Raw genomic sequence first — 15,285 nt, 5'->3', positions numbered from 1 at the left:
CTTGCAGCGTTCTCATCTGGGCGACTTCACACTCGATACAACACTCCCTTTGGTCCTCGGCAGTAGTGTGAAGTCGATCAGATGAGGTGTTCAAGACATACAAGAAGGATAACCAGACATGAAGAGATTTACAGAATTATAGATTAGATGGATGGATTGTGACATGCTGTTCTGGTCATGTATCTAATAAAAGTTATTGTAAATAAATAACAATTCTTGGTTGTACATCTGATGGGTTCATTGTGCTTGAGAATTTAAAATACGTTTCTGGTGTCATCTGCAGGAGTATCTACTGGACGGCGAGGGGGCAGGTTCTCTGCACAGGGCATGGGGTAAGATAACACCTGTGTTGCCTAAAACCAGAGGGCTTTTTGTTCCTCCTCGCTCTCTTACCTGTTGCCATGGTCACCAGAGAGCAGGACCCCAAGCCTATTGTTTAGCCTTAATCCAAAGGAGGCGGGACGTTTGGGCCGGCCAGTGGAGTGGAACAGCGTGGGCCGAACACAGCATTTATGTAACTCAAACCTTCAGAGTGCAGGGTGTCCAAACAAACCATGTGAAAGTGAAAATTTGGGTATATTATGCTACATTAACAACCACCTAATTGGCTAACATTTAAACCTAATGTTTTCTGGCCATTGCATATGGGTTTCCTCTAATTTGTGTGTTATCCTACAAGTTATGTAGAGCTTTGGTTTGTGTGTCTTGTGTGGGTTGCAGTGATAATTGTGTGTTGGCATTTCTAAAGGGTTGTAGGTTACTGTGTCATGACAATAGTGAGATGACATTGCCTGATTAGATTTTTATTTACTTTTTTTTGCTGTCAGGAAAGTTAGAGCAGCCGTTTTAAATCTAGTTCTGCAGTGCTTTATCTGCCATAAATTATAACTGTACAGCTCCACATTTGGCAAAATGTACACATTCACAATATGTTGTGATGGGGGTTGGGATTGTAAAACGCGGCAGTGTATGGTTTCCTCTAGTGAGGCTGCAGGCACACTGGCTTCCTTCCAAGATGCTTAAGCATGTCATTTTCACCTTTGACAACAGAAAGTGATACTGGCTTTGTTTGGTTCTAACTTCTAAGCAAAGCAGCTTGTTTGGGTGAGCTGAGGGATTCTGTGACTTCATCAGCTTGCCTTTCAGAGTACAGACCTAGGCAGGGCTTATGCACTCCTTTTGCATACCTGCCAACCTGCACATATTTTGCGTCCAAACTACGGCATTCTTGGTATCGGTACGCAGGTACAAAATGCCTACTGAAAACTATGCAATTTGGGGGATGGGCGCGGTATAACAATCAAACTAAAAATATGTTCCATTCGGTATTTACCCCTCAGTTTTAGTAAACTCAACTCACGGGAGTTCAGTTGAGTGCTGGTGGAAGAGTGCCTACCCCTCTCTGACCTCCAAATCTCAGTCTAAAACACAGACCGTTAAAAGCATTGACCGTGGCGCACTGACTAGGTACCGTAAATGGGATGTGAGAGAGCCATAATAACTAAGTACAAACTACTTAAAATGTGTCCGTAATGTTGTGAAACATTGTTAAATATGTTCGGTAACGTTATGTACTAGTTTCATGCGTTGTTTGACTGTTATAATTTATGGGGATAAATTTTAAACAAATACTAGCTGTGCTATTTCTTCAGGTATATCTATAATTGCAAAAAAGTGCTCAATCATGCTTACCATGTTGTAATACTGTCGGAGGTGGCTTATTGTTATAGTGCTGTTAACATCAGACCCTAAACCTAAATGATAACAGTTCCACCAAAGCCTTTGGTTTGAAGGAGAAAATTAAGCCACACCAATAAATCGGCACAGAATAATTCTCAACATGGTATTCCTTAAATCATACTATATATATATATATATATAATAGCAGGCCAAAATAACAAACAAGCTAGCTCAGAGTGAGCGAGTGTGGTGTTCCAATGTTAATGAGCATGTGAGCAGTCTGACTGTACTTCACTGTCTTATCTTGTACATACATGTAATAGGCCTACATGTGCATTAGGGCTGCGTACTGATTTTATATTTGATTAAGTAATATAGCTTATCAACATAATGTTATTGATAATGGTATCACTATTTCAATTACTCATAAAAAGCAGATTTATTATTGAACTTGATTATGGAATATAGTGGGAAATGACTGTGTTCAAGCAAAGCGGCGTATGCAGAAACTGCATGCGCAGAAACGCGTGCGAAAGCGGTACTAAAAAAAACATTTTCCCAAGGTTGGCAGGTCTGCTTTTGCTGCAAGGGAGGATGGACCCTGTTAGACGCAAAAAGGGGGATGCAATGAGATTGGTGGAATACACATGGATAGGTTGAGGTCAAAAAGCTGCTCAATGAACCACCAGTGGAACATAAATCCAGTGTGGGCTATCCTTATATTTCACAACTCAGTTTAATGCCATTCACTTTCCCCCAACCGAAACATGATTTTTCTGCCACTGGTGCAGAAAATAGGATGAAGGAATACACAGCCTGCATTGGCAGTAAGCTTGTTGATTAACTGAATATTGTATTGTCCATATGCAAACCATTTTGAGAGAATTGTAGGGCAGCTTGTACAGGCCATTAAAACTCCAGGGCTTCCGTTTAGGATGAAATGTTGGCAAAATTCCAATGATCATGGGTTGACGAGGAGCCCACAAAGATCTTAAGGTTTATAGATTTTGATTTGTAAATAACAATAGACTTTTTTTTTTGTTTTTGTCATGGGCCTGTAGGATTCCAAGTGGCTCCTCTGGCCAGATCAGTGACCCAAACTGTAAACGTGTTTCACTGTAACAAGTTAATCAAAGTCCTTGTTTGCTGAAACTAGTTTCCTTCAAAACGATTCTTTAAAGGAGATATATTCTGCAGCAGCAGTGTTAATCTCGAAACTATTTGGATACTAAACAGTCTGATATGCACGAAGAAGGTCCTTGACAGAATTGTTGCCATTAAATGTATTTATTGAACAAGTGAAAAAGGTGCACAGGTTTTTTTGGTCGCTTGGATTGTGTACATTTACTCCAACAGCGTACCTGTAAAATGGATTATTTTCAGGTGTGCAAGAGACATTTGATGACCAGAGAAAATGGTAAGATCCTGAGTGTTAAAGTTGCATTTTAACATTCAGGATTTTACAATGTATGGAATGCAGTTGCTGTCAAGAGACCTGCTAGATTACACTGAACCTCCAATCCAAACGTCTAACAAATGCCCTTGTCAGCCCAAGGCCAATGGAATCTTGCCACCAGTGGTCATAATCACGATTAATTTGGCTGTTATATTTACCGTTAATCATGAATGGATTTTCTTAACTACTTTTTGAAGTGTGTCCTCCCATCTGTTTAACCTGTGTATGTGTAATTTCAGGGTTGTGTAGGGATGCACAATGTAAATGGAGGGCTAATGCATTTGCTGCTGCAGAACGGCTATAGAAATCCAGCTTCCATTCCTGTTTATACACTGCTGACAAGTTTGGCTTCTTGGAACCCACATAACACTAATGGCCCACTCTGAGTGATAGCATACTGGCTTGGCTTGCTTTGTACTGTAGTGTGACTGATGGATACTTAGTGTGTCCCTCAACATATCCCTGTTGAAGGGTCTGTTGCTTCCACTGCTGCTCTGGGTCGTGTGGTTTATAGACCTTGTGCTTACGAGCTGCATGAGAAGGGTGGGAAATTGGCATCATACAATAGCCAAATGCTGGTGTATTAATAAGGCGTATCTTCAAGCTATTCTGCTTTATTTAATGGTACAGCTAGGAAAGGGTCTGGGGGGAGGGGGCTGATCATGTGTGATTTCAAATCCACTGTTAGAATTATGTGACCAATAACTGGTTGTGCTGCAGGGAAATTCTTGGTAAATTTGAACTGTGGCTGGTTATTTTTGCTTACGTACTCTACTGGCCATTTGAGTGTGTAAACAACTATTTGTTAAGAGGGTGGTTTACCTTCTTTTATTTTCTTTAAAAGCTAATTAAGTTTCCCACCCACTACATGCATGCCTTTCTAACTTGTATGCCCTGTGAGTCAGATGCTTTTATGATGAAGGAAATATTAAACAAACAAACTTGTGACATTCCCGTTCCCTATTTTTAGACTAACCAAAACACCTGCAGAAAAGTGCCACTGCTTCCACCTTGCAGTGTTTATTGTATGTTTTTGTAAAGTGCTCAGTGTTGCAGACAGTGACTTGTGACTATGCATGGAGGACACACACATTGTATCCTGTACTTTCCCCTTTATTGTGCTGCTTCTAATCCTTGCTATTATTTTCCCCTCTTAAAGCCAGATTGATAAAGGGCCCAGATATGATTTGTCAGGAGATGAGAGGTGAGTGCACCACCATTGGTGTGTCAGTGTGTCAATCTTGCTTTCTGCCAGGGGGTGGTATTTGCCAGTGCCATGAAAGCAGAAGTTATGATGATGCAGTATTCGGAGCATGCTAGAAAACAAATGCCAGCGAATAGATATGGGCAGAATGTTAACACTCAGGCCTCAACCTGTCCATGCAAGCCCTCTAGAAGCCTACAGATTTAAATTTGGCAAATTCCACAGAAGTCCTGATGTGAAGTGTTCGCTTAAAGCTTGAGTGTGTGGATTTTCTTTCCTGTCTATAATCTGCAAAACTACTGCTGTTATGCATCAGATTTGTTAGAGACCTCTGTGGAACACATGGTTGGAGGGAGGGTGATGAAAAGAAGCAAAACAAATGCTTGGGATATTTTTCTGCTTCTGGCTTCCTATAAGTCTGTCATTGCAGATGATTACTCATGCACCGTCAGTAGCCTGCATCTACGATCACTTCCTGCTTTGACCATACTTCCTCCCACAACAGTTTCAGTAGCTCAGCAAACAGCTTATAACGCTAACCATGTTATAGTTTAAATTCCCTTACACCTCATATTAACATGAAATTTACATGGCACTGTCAGGTCTTTTGCATTAAACCACCCACCAAATGACATGTACCATATGTGCCACATTGCACCCTAGTGAAAACACATGGATGAATGGAGATTAGAGCACCAAAAACCAATCCCTATATTAGTTTGTTGCTCTCCCAAGCGGTAGCAGTTTCATCCTTTATGTTTGCTTCTTCAGTTAAGTACAGGGTATCCCAAAACACTGGCAGCGTAGAGGGCAGTGTATGGTTGACTGGATGAAACCATTCTGAACCACTGGATAGGGATGCAGAGTGTGCTCCCAGACTAGACTCTAACCAGCTTTATCTTCAGCAGCAAATGACTGAGGCCTGTGCAGCTGTCACTCTATATGTGCTTTGACAAGACACAAAGAACCATGGTTTTTTGTTTGTAAACCAGTGGTCAGTGTTCACAATGAGCTCGAGAGTTTTCAGACAGGCCTGTAGACCAGACTCTGTATGCTCATAAGGCCTACTCCGTCACTGTCTCTCAGAACATTCAACCCTGCTGACTACGCCGAGCCAGCCCAGACAGAGGAGAGCTACGGAGGGGGCAGTACCTGGAACAACACAGTGAGCATGGAGCCTGAGGAAGGAGCAAGTAAGTTAATTGATCAACTAATGTTTTAACCTCCGACTAGACATTGACGAGACACCTGCTTGTTAAACATTATTGTCCAGCTTCATCTATGAGGCTCCTTAAGCTAAGACCTGTATGTATAAATGAAAGTCTTAATATGGTTTCACTGACAGTTTTATTCCTGTAAATACAGTCACTTGGTCTTATGAATGAAAACTCTGCTCTGACCTCCCTCCTTTTTTTTATTTTCTCTTCAGGGCTGGAATACTCGGCAGGAGAGGGCACAAACTATCAGCCCAAGTTTGATTCCGCTCCTGGTAAGCCAGCCTCTTGGCTGTGTGACTTATTTTTAGGCAACCTTTATTCCGTTTGAAGCTGTGTTTACCCTGTGCGTGAGTACTGAGCCCTTTCTCTTTCATGCTGTAGGTGCCTGGAGGACCCCAACAGAAGAGTGGGGTACTGAGGACTGGAATGAGGATGTGAGTTGTCTCTTGAGCTCAAAAACCCACCTGTAGTACTTCAACACTGAACCTAAATATAATGTTAATTTGAGCACTTCTGAAACCAGAGCCAAGTCACTAATGCATTTAGGCCAGCTGGTGTTGATCCTTGTCTGTATGTCCCTGTCTCTCCCTGTCTCTGTCTCTCAGTTGTCAGAGACCAAGATATTCACAGCATCCAGTGTGGCCACCATGCCTCTGCCTCAGGAGAATGTCACCATCACTAAGGGACAGAGGTGGGTTGTGATGCCTTTAAAAGTGGAAACTACAACCTCACTGACTTTTAAGTAGTTTAGTACAGTGATTCTCAACCTTTTTAATTTCAAGGACCCCCAGTTTGATATGCATTGGCCACAGACCCCCATTTGATGTAGCCTGGTTCCCAGCATTACTCATCATTGTTTCCCCTAGTCAGATGTTGAAGGTGTGGGGGAGGAATGCGCCACGTGCGCGCTTAAAAAAAGTTGGGTTCTCAAAATGCATATTTATGCTCAAACACAAAGTCTTATATATCTTATATAGTACAGTGCACAGTAATAATCGGTATAGTTTACTTATGAATTGTCTCCAGATTTAGGAAAATATGCTTTTATTAGACAAAAGTATAGACAAAAGTATACAAATCAGTCGGTCACACATCAACAACTGGTGATGGCACAGATGGCATCCTGCCTGAGAGCGTTTGAGCCTTATATCAATGCATTTGAGCATTGATATAATTTTTCTTTTTTTTTTACTGAAAAAAATCATACTGTGGCGGCCCGCCACTGCTTAATGCATATAGGGGAAACTCATCTGCGAAGAGATAAGCCTGGTCACGACCTAAAGCAGAGAGTGTCTATAGGGGCGGGATTTCCGTTGTGGTACCAGCGGTTTAGTAAACCTCTTGTTCTGACCCTGATCTCTGCCCCCTCCCACAGGATTGATCTGGCAGTGCTGTTGGGCAAGACTCCCCCGTCGTCCTCTTCGGAGCCAGAGAATGCCCCCATGGAAACCTCCCAGCCCCCCTCATTGCCCCAGTCACTGGTCTTCAGCAATTCCAAGCAAGGGGTGCCGCTCTCTCAGGCACCCTCTAGCACTCCTTATACCCAGCACAGCATGGTGAGCTAAGCCTTTGTAGTGGATTGAATACATGCATGTCAGCTCTTGCTCTCCTTTGTCTGTACACTATTGTTTTGCCCTCCGCTGCAGTTAGAGTTGTATTCTATTTCAGCTAATGGCATAATAGCCTATATTATTTAAGTTATAGCAAGTCTCTGGCAGTGTCTCCAGTATGTCTATTTATGCCTATTAACATTTCAGGTGGTTTATTGGTTGTTTAAGACTTATTCCATTGGCTCAAAATCCAATTGACATTGTTGGCATGTTTAAGGCTCATTCCGTTGGCTTAAAATCCTGTTGGCATATCAATTTATAAGTGCAGTCATTCTACTGAAAGCATCTTTGGGTTCATATTTACAAAAAATATACTTAATTTTACAGCCACCTCCTCTACTCTAGCACCTGTCCTCTATGATGGGGTTGTCATTTACATTGACAACTGCCATTTTGACAGGTTGATGGCCCAATGCTATTGTAACACTAGTTTTCCGCTAGTTATGCTTCATTTGGGTCAAATGGAACTGTCTGATGCTTGCCAATAAAAACTATACTGGCTGTAGAATTTCCTCCCTGGGGAATTTTCTATAGATACAGGCCAGGTCTACAACAAAAGCTTACTTACTTCATCCCCCGCCCCTGACAAATACAAGCATCTGCTTGTTTTTGGGTGAGACAAAATAATTTAACCAATAGAACTGAACAGTAATTCCCTATGTCAATTTCAAGCCTGACGAACAATGAATGATAAGCAGAGTTTTAGGACAAATAGTTTGAAATAATTTGCTAAACCCAATTTTCAACAATCCTACATGTCAATACACTGTCCAAATACCACATAATCATAGAAAATCTAATGTTCCCTTGGAATGGGCCTCTAATATAATCTGTTGACAGTAGAGACAGAAATGTAAGATAACATAAACCAGCAGCATAACTGGCCGGCAGAAACTCTTCCAAGTCAGCATGTGTTTGAAACACCACCACATTATATTCAAGTAATAACCATTATTGCAGGTGGGCATGCTGAGCAAGGGCTTCGGGGACGTGGGAGACCCTAAAGGAGGTAGCACAGTTACCACCACTGGTTCCCAGTTCCTGGAGCAGTACAAAACAGCCCAGGCACTGGCCCAGCTGGCTGCCCAGCACTCACAAAGTGGGCCTCCCAACGCGACTCCGTCTTCGTGGGATACAAGCCCCTCGACACACGGGCAGTATGGTGAGAGCACAAACTGTTTAAATCATTTCTTTTTCACTTTAGTTTTTCAAAGCTTATCCAAAGGATAAAGGAAGAAATGTTCTGCTCATAGCAACACTTTTTACTTGCACCTTCATCAGGTCACATTAATGGAGCGTGAGCAACAAACATACAGGCTAGACGGGAAGTAGAGCCATTGTAAGATTTATTTCTTTTTTGAAAAACCAAAGCGGCACCAGATGTGGACATAACAGGAAGCAATACAAAATACCTACAACCCTTAGTCCAAAAGAATAAAATTAATACTTCTAACACAAAGACAGAGCTTCATCCAACTTTGCCACGGGTAATTCTGCCTGTTTGCAATCACGATGTTTGAGCTCGGAAAAATGTTTGTATTTTCCATGCAGATATGAAGACTCAGCCGGAATCTGCGGTCCACACACCCTTCACCAAGCGCCAGCCCTACCAGTCCACCACCTCCACCTCATCCATGTTGGACGCTTTCCTGCAGGACAAGGGCCTGCCTCCACCTTCGTCTTTTCCCCAACAGACCTCCACCTCACCCCACGTAGCCCCCCCACCTGCCTCGTCCCTCCCCAAAATGGTGGCGGCCCCTACTTTGGGTCAGCAAGTGTCGCCGGGTCCGTCAGACACGCAGGGCTCCAGCCCTCTACCACTACAGCAGCACAAACTAAAACAGCAGAAGAAGAGAACCTCCATTACTACAAAGGTATCGTCATCACTTTGTATTCAAATGTTTTGTCTGTTTTGGCAATTAGCAGAAATGCATGCTGGTTGCTAAGTGTCGACTTCACTTGAGCTTGGGTGTCTTTGTCTTAACTTATTAGAAGATAAGCAAATGCTCAACTGATATAGACGGAAGAGACAAAATCAGGAAATGAAATACTGGTAGAAACAAACTGTAAAATTTCCATCTAAACAATGTCATTTTATATGGTTCGTAAACCCAATCCAAACATCTGGCTTGTATAATCTTTTTAGGCTTCGATGTTAACTTGCTCTGGCAGTTTCCATCTGTGCTTACTTCACATTCTGCCCACCGTTAGAGGCTGACGTTAGACATGTTGTGCTTGTCAGGGATAAAATGCATACAGATGCAAAAAAAGAACCAAAGGGCCGCCCCGGTGTAGCGGTTGGAGCATACGCGTTTCATGTGGAAGATCGTGGGTTTGAACCCTGGCTGGGGTCGACGTCAGCAAGGGCATACGGGTTCCTGATGCCAAATCAAATGGGTTCAGATGTGAGCCAAGTCTCCTGCAAGGAGGCGCGTCTGAAGCCTGTCCTGGACGGGAGTCTCCGGACTTAGACGCAGATGATGATGCATTTTATTCCCAGCCTTTTATTTATTTCTCCGTAATGCGCCAGTGTTGATGGTGCCACATTGCGTCTCCCTAAACAATGTTGGAAACACTGCTGAAAAGATCTCTTAACATCCGTTTCCTTGTAATGTCTACAGATTCCAGCGATGGCAGTAGAGATGCCAGGCTCATCAGACATCTCGGGCCTCAATCTCCAGTTTGGGGCGTTGCAGTTTGGGTCGGAACCAGTGCTGCCAGAATATGACTCCACCCCCGCCACCACCACGCCAGCCAACCAGGTTCAGAACACCATGTACACCAGTCCTAGCAGGTTTGTACGACTCAATAACGCATCACACCGGGTGTAATTACATTGAGAGATAGTGTAAGAAAGTGACATCCATTTTTTTGGGGTCACTTTTTGCACCCACTGTTCATTATGCTGTTACAACCTCCAGTGAGTCGACTGCTGCTCTCCCCAACCCCAGCCAGATGGACCTGTATGAGCAGAGAACCTCCCAGTCCAGACGCTACCCTCCCTCACCCTCAATCTCATCCTCTCCCCAGAAGGACATGCAGCCCAAGGTGAGGTCATAGTCTTTATGGATGAGATTTTGATTGATTGAATATTTACTTTTGCAAAAAGTACAGGTACAGTTATACTATAATGCTAAAAGGATCACGCAAAAAGCCCTGAGGGATTGTTTCCATTGTGGTCCTATGTATTCAATTCATCATGACGTATAAAGACATACACTACTATACTAGAAATCATCAATATTAGGAGCGATAAAAGTATATTTACAGGACAAACAGTGGGGGGCAATTTCTTCTGGCAAGCTAGAAGACAAGCTAGAGTCTAGGTCCAGTTGCAAATTGCAGACGGGTGCTCTTTTATGGCGGTTTTGAATGAGGGTAGGGAGTCTCACTTTTTGATGGCTGGTGGTAGGGCATTCCACATTTTGGTGACATAATAGAAAGAATCTCCATGTTTGCCGAATGTGGGGAGAATGAGATCAGTGGAGCTCCCCCTGGTGTTGTGCCTGTTGTGCGTTTCTCACTCTTTTGAAGTAGTTTGACAGGTACATGGTCACTGGTCCCAGTATCTTGAAAACCAGGCCCATTGCAAGTTGCTGTACTCTGTCCTCTACCCTGAGCCATCCCACCCTAGCATAATGAGCAGGGATTAAGTGAGTCCTAGTAGTCTGATTCGCTTGTTTTGAGAGGTCTGTACTGTGGTTTTGATTTTAGTGCCTTTGAAATGCTAGAGTACCATGAGGTGCATGCATAGTCAAAATGACATTGGATGAGTGCTCCAGCTAGTGATTAATTAGAATGTTTTCAGTTTTGGCTTTGGGCCAGAGTTGTGAGGGGATTAACTGTGGAGAGATTGCCTATTTGACCGTTATCCTGGTTTTTCTTTGTGCTTGATCAATCAATGAATCTTTTTCTCTCTGCATACCCTAATATATTATGACAACTGTCATAATATTGAGTTGCATCCTCTTAGAGGCAGTCTCTCAGTTGTCTCCATAATCCTTTAAACTGTGCAATCTTCATAATTGAAGTTGAATCAATAGGTGAAATGAATAGTGTAAAACAGATTATTATTTCAATTCATGTTGTGCTGTTTTGTGTGAGTGTGCAACCGAGTGAAATGGAGGACATTTGTCAACGGCCCATGCACCCTAGAGGAGGAGCAAAGGGCTTTAGTCAAGTGTGTGCGCTATTAATTTTGTTCACTCAGTCTATTCCTATGCTTCACAATGTCTCATCTTTCTAGGTCTTATTTTTACTGGGTCAGGGCCGTTATAAAGCATGAGTGGTTGTATGCCTCACACAGAGTTGCAATGCTGCGTACATGAACAAATGATATTAATGATTCTGTTGCCAAGAACCCCACACCCCCTTAAATATTTCTCAGTTGCATGTTTCAATAGAAACGAGTGAATTCACCTTCATTTTTGTTTTTACAGAATGGTTACAGTTCAATGCAGACGGTGCAATCTGTGGAAGGTAAGTGTCTTAATGTGCTTTATTTCCATTAACCACTTGAACCCTATATACTTAGTTGGCCGGGGTCCCTCAGGGGTCTGTACTTGACCTCTTCCTCTTTTCCCTCTACACCAAGTCTCTTGGCCAAAATAGCCGATCTACAAGTTCAACATTGCAACGCGTTGTGAGCTTATGTAGATTGGCTATTTTTTGCAGAATGTGGAATAACTATTATGACATGCCCATAATAGGCATGTAAGTAATTAACTAAAATGTGACTTTGATTTGCTCTTTGTTTTGTATAAGTTGTTGGTGAAAACAAGTCAGATTAGCTATTTTTCTGAATTGGAACTATTATCCCAGAAACGTCCTCTTTACATGTCTGATTACCAGGTATTTCTCTGGATTGGAAGTAATCCTAGAAGGCATCCATTTTATTTCCTCTTAGTTTGTTTCTCAGTCTGATTGTGGGTTGGGCCATATCACAGAAATCACCTCTTTGATTTCCTCTTAGCTGCAGCAGGTTCTGCAGTGTCGGCCTCTGATTCAGTTACAACGGCATCAGTTTCAAGCATGGGAGCTTTGGCGGACAGCGGCTCAAGTCCCGCCTCTTTGTTGACAACATCCAATCAGACGTCCCACAGTGCTTTGGGGCACAGTGAAGACCTGCCCCCAAGTACCATCCCCCAACCCCAGCATAACAAGTAAGACAGCTCAAATACGTCATTTCAATTCACTAGCATATTCAGATATTTATTTTCTATAGTGATTCATCAAATTAAACACCATTTTTATTTAGCTAAATTAAGCAAAATAAAGACATGACTCACATCATCACTTTTTTTCCCCAGTTGTAAATATGTAATTTATGTTGAGCGACACGCTCGTTCACAAAGTATAAATTGGCCTTAAGTGCTCCGATTCTGTCTTCCTTCCATAGTTCTCTCGCAACACAACAGAACAGCCTCGCTCAATCTTCAGGCCGAGCATCTAGTTCAAGCTTAATGGTGGTGAGTGGTTGTGTGTGTGTGTGTGTGTGTGTGTGTGTACAGTATGTGTTGGGGCATTTCCCACCTGGCTTAACCACTTAAGCCCTGCATACTTTGTTGTACTATGAATAGCGAATATAGCTGATTTACAGGCTCATGCAATGCATTGTGAGCTTGTAGATCTGCTATTTTCACTATTACATTTTTTTAGAATCTTAGGGGGATAAGAGTGATTCTTTTCTCAATGTGTGCCTCTATTGTCATGCCCAAAATAGGGATGTCAGGCTGAAAGTAGTTAAAAAGCTTAGGGGAGAACCTCCTCCAGGGCGAGCGTAGGCATGGAGTTGCTTGCATCTGCTACTCACTGTTGCAGGATAAACTGTTGGATGAAATGCTGTCATAGGAGGAATTAATTGATTGGATAATGTTAACTCCAGGCTCTTGAATAATAGAACATCTCATATTTTGTCTGTGTGTGTGTGATGAGGATATTTGCCTCCATCTCTTAAAAGCAACAGTCTGAAAACAGCATTTCCTGCGATAGCGGATGCATCAGATAACGGATAACTTATCCGTTCGACCCCTAATGGACATCTAATATAATTTGTCTGAACGACATCCTCTCTGCAGCACCCTGGCGTAGACGGTGAATCCGGCTTGCATCCCTCCTCCTACCCCTCCTCCGTCTCAGCCGTGGCCTCTTCGTCGGCACCCTCTTCGTCAGCGGCTGCGGTGGTGCAGCAGGTCTCCCTTGGGGCACCCCAAGCCTCGTCCATGGGCTCCTCCACTATTATGACCCCCTCAGGCCTGGTGGCCGCCAGCGCCTTGGCCGCCATGGGCCTCAACGCAATGGGTCACCCAATGGCCATGGCAGCCGGGTCAAATTCCACGTCGGTCATGGCCTCTTCGACCTCATCGCGCGGATCAGCAGTGTCCTCAGGTTAGATATGTTATGTGGATGTTTATTTTCTCCGCCCACAGATCAACATGTGAGGGAGGTGGGAGGGTAGGTTTTCAATCTGCATGATTTATTGATCTTAAAATGGCAAAAAAAACTAAACATCTTAACCCATTAAGACCTGAAGCCGATTCTGCATGTCTCTTAAATCTCAACAGTTTTCTGAAAAACGTATGTTTCTATATCAGTGGTGCTCAATCTTTTTCATGTCAAGGACCCCCAAAATTATATGTATTTGGCCGCGGACCCCCATCAAAATATTTTGTTCCAGGGACTCCCCAGAAGCAAAGATTTGAGTTAAAAATGTTCGCTTTAAAAATATATATATTCAAAGATTTGCACATTTTCACGATTTTTCAAAAATAGCAGATCTACAAGCTCGTAGCGCGGCACTCGGTGCCGCGCTATGAGCTTGTATATCTGCTATTTTTGAATAGCCCAAAGTGTAAAAGAATGCTTTTTATCTCAAATCAAAAAATGACACAGTTCCAGGTCTTAATGGGTTAATGTACTTGTTAGCCGACAGACATTAGAGACTAGTTGTACCTTTTTTCTTTGTTGAATTGAATATAATGTTTGGTCTTTTTTTTTCTCTTCTACTTCTGCATACAGGGAAAGCACCACCAAACCTTCCCCCTGGAGTGCCCCCTCTGTTGCCCAACCCGTACATCATGGCACCTGGACTACTGCACGCCTACCCTGTGAGTCGCACACTACTACACCATGCACAGGGGGGACCCGGTCCTTCTCCTGGACCTCACTTCTACAATGTTAGTTTATCCTCCATTTGATCCTATAATTATTGTGAGGATTAGAAGTGGCAACTATGGAATTCATGCATTGATGCATAAATATTTTAACCTGATGTAGCGCAGACAAATGGACTAGTATGACTCGCTCGGATGAATCCAGTGTTTCCTAATGACTGAGTCAGGACAAACAATTTTATTGCAGGATGTTGAGACAGTTACAGACATAAAAAACAACTTAACTTTACGATTCTTGTGCTGTTTTACATATCAGTTCCTTGCTTTGCAAAGCATAATTCCCCAGAGTCCAAAACTAGTGCAGTTGGACAGCTCTGATCCCCAAGCATGCTGTTATCTCTGGTCTTATGATTTGTGTAGCAGTGGTACATTTTAAAGTAACCTTTTTGTCTCTCTCAGCCTCAGGTGTATGGCTATGACGACCTACAGATGCTACAGACCAGAATACCACTGGTGAGTTTAGCCTAATAAAAGTACTAAAGTGCTTTTTGATTTATGGATAGAATGATGCCATTTTAGTTAATTGCCTATTTTTTCCTATGACGAAATTACTACTTTTTTTTTTTTTCTCCCTCCCTCCACTTGTCCTCTGTCAGGATTACTACAGCATTCCATTTGCAACTCCTGCAACGGCACTGACTGGCAGAGATGGCAGCCTGACCAACAACCCTTATTCTGGTGAGCTCATTACCTGGCAGTCTGCTCCGGGGGTTTACGTAACCTAAAGTAACATTACGTAGCATCCATCCAAACGTCCATCCGGTTGACGATTGTGTCCGTCACCTGATGAGTGCACACGTTGCTAGAGTGGCCTCAGGTGAAATCAAAGCTCCAAATCCCGGCACAGATAGTGGTGTAATATTCTACCAGTACCAGGCAGAGCATGTGAGCGGAGCGACGCGATTTTGACGTGAGCGCGGAGCTGGTTTATAAAAAGGTTGGAGCG

The 15,285-nt window shown here is 42.9% G+C and overlaps 1 protein-coding gene across 7 annotated transcripts in view; it reads left to right on the top strand.

Annotated features, from left to right (window-relative positions):
* The window catches only part of ubap2l (ubiquitin associated protein 2-like), a 36,883-nt gene that overhangs the window by 12,895 nt on the left and 8,703 nt on the right, over positions 1-15,285 (top strand). For 3 of the 7 annotated variants that reach the window (XM_080443063.1, XM_080443062.1, XM_080443067.1), the window contains exons 7-24: positions 284-332; positions 4,296-4,340; positions 5,427-5,533; positions 5,770-5,829; positions 5,939-5,991; positions 6,163-6,248; positions 6,933-7,113; positions 8,128-8,329; positions 8,719-9,041; positions 9,789-9,961; positions 10,089-10,215; positions 11,607-11,646; positions 12,140-12,329; positions 12,566-12,635; positions 13,245-13,554; positions 14,185-14,273; positions 14,739-14,792; positions 14,936-15,017. In XM_080443063.1, the coding sequence (XP_080299189.1) occupies positions 284-332; positions 4,296-4,340; positions 5,427-5,533; positions 5,770-5,829; positions 5,939-5,991; positions 6,163-6,248; positions 6,933-7,113; positions 8,128-8,329; positions 8,719-9,041; positions 9,789-9,961; positions 10,089-10,215; positions 11,607-11,646; positions 12,140-12,329; positions 12,566-12,635; positions 13,245-13,554; positions 14,185-14,273; positions 14,739-14,792; positions 14,936-15,017 (2,241 nt within the window). The remainder of the gene's footprint in view (positions 1-283; positions 333-4,295; positions 4,341-5,426; positions 5,534-5,769; positions 5,830-5,938; positions 5,992-6,162; positions 6,249-6,932; positions 7,114-8,127; positions 8,330-8,718; positions 9,042-9,788; positions 9,962-10,088; positions 10,216-11,606; positions 11,647-12,139; positions 12,330-12,565; positions 12,636-13,244; positions 13,555-14,184; positions 14,274-14,738; positions 14,793-14,935; positions 15,018-15,285) is intronic. The other 4 variants (XM_080443065.1, XM_080443068.1, XM_080443064.1 and 1 more) reach the window with 3 other exon arrangements.

The sequence above is a fragment of the Gymnoscopelus braueri genome (genome assembly GCF_963280865.1).
Source record: "Gymnoscopelus braueri genome assembly, chromosome: 11".
NCBI lineage: Eukaryota > Metazoa > Chordata > Actinopteri > Myctophiformes > Myctophidae > Gymnoscopelus > Gymnoscopelus braueri.
The sequence above is the reverse complement of the archived record's forward strand: the minus strand, read 5'-3'. Positions and strand labels throughout refer to the sequence as shown.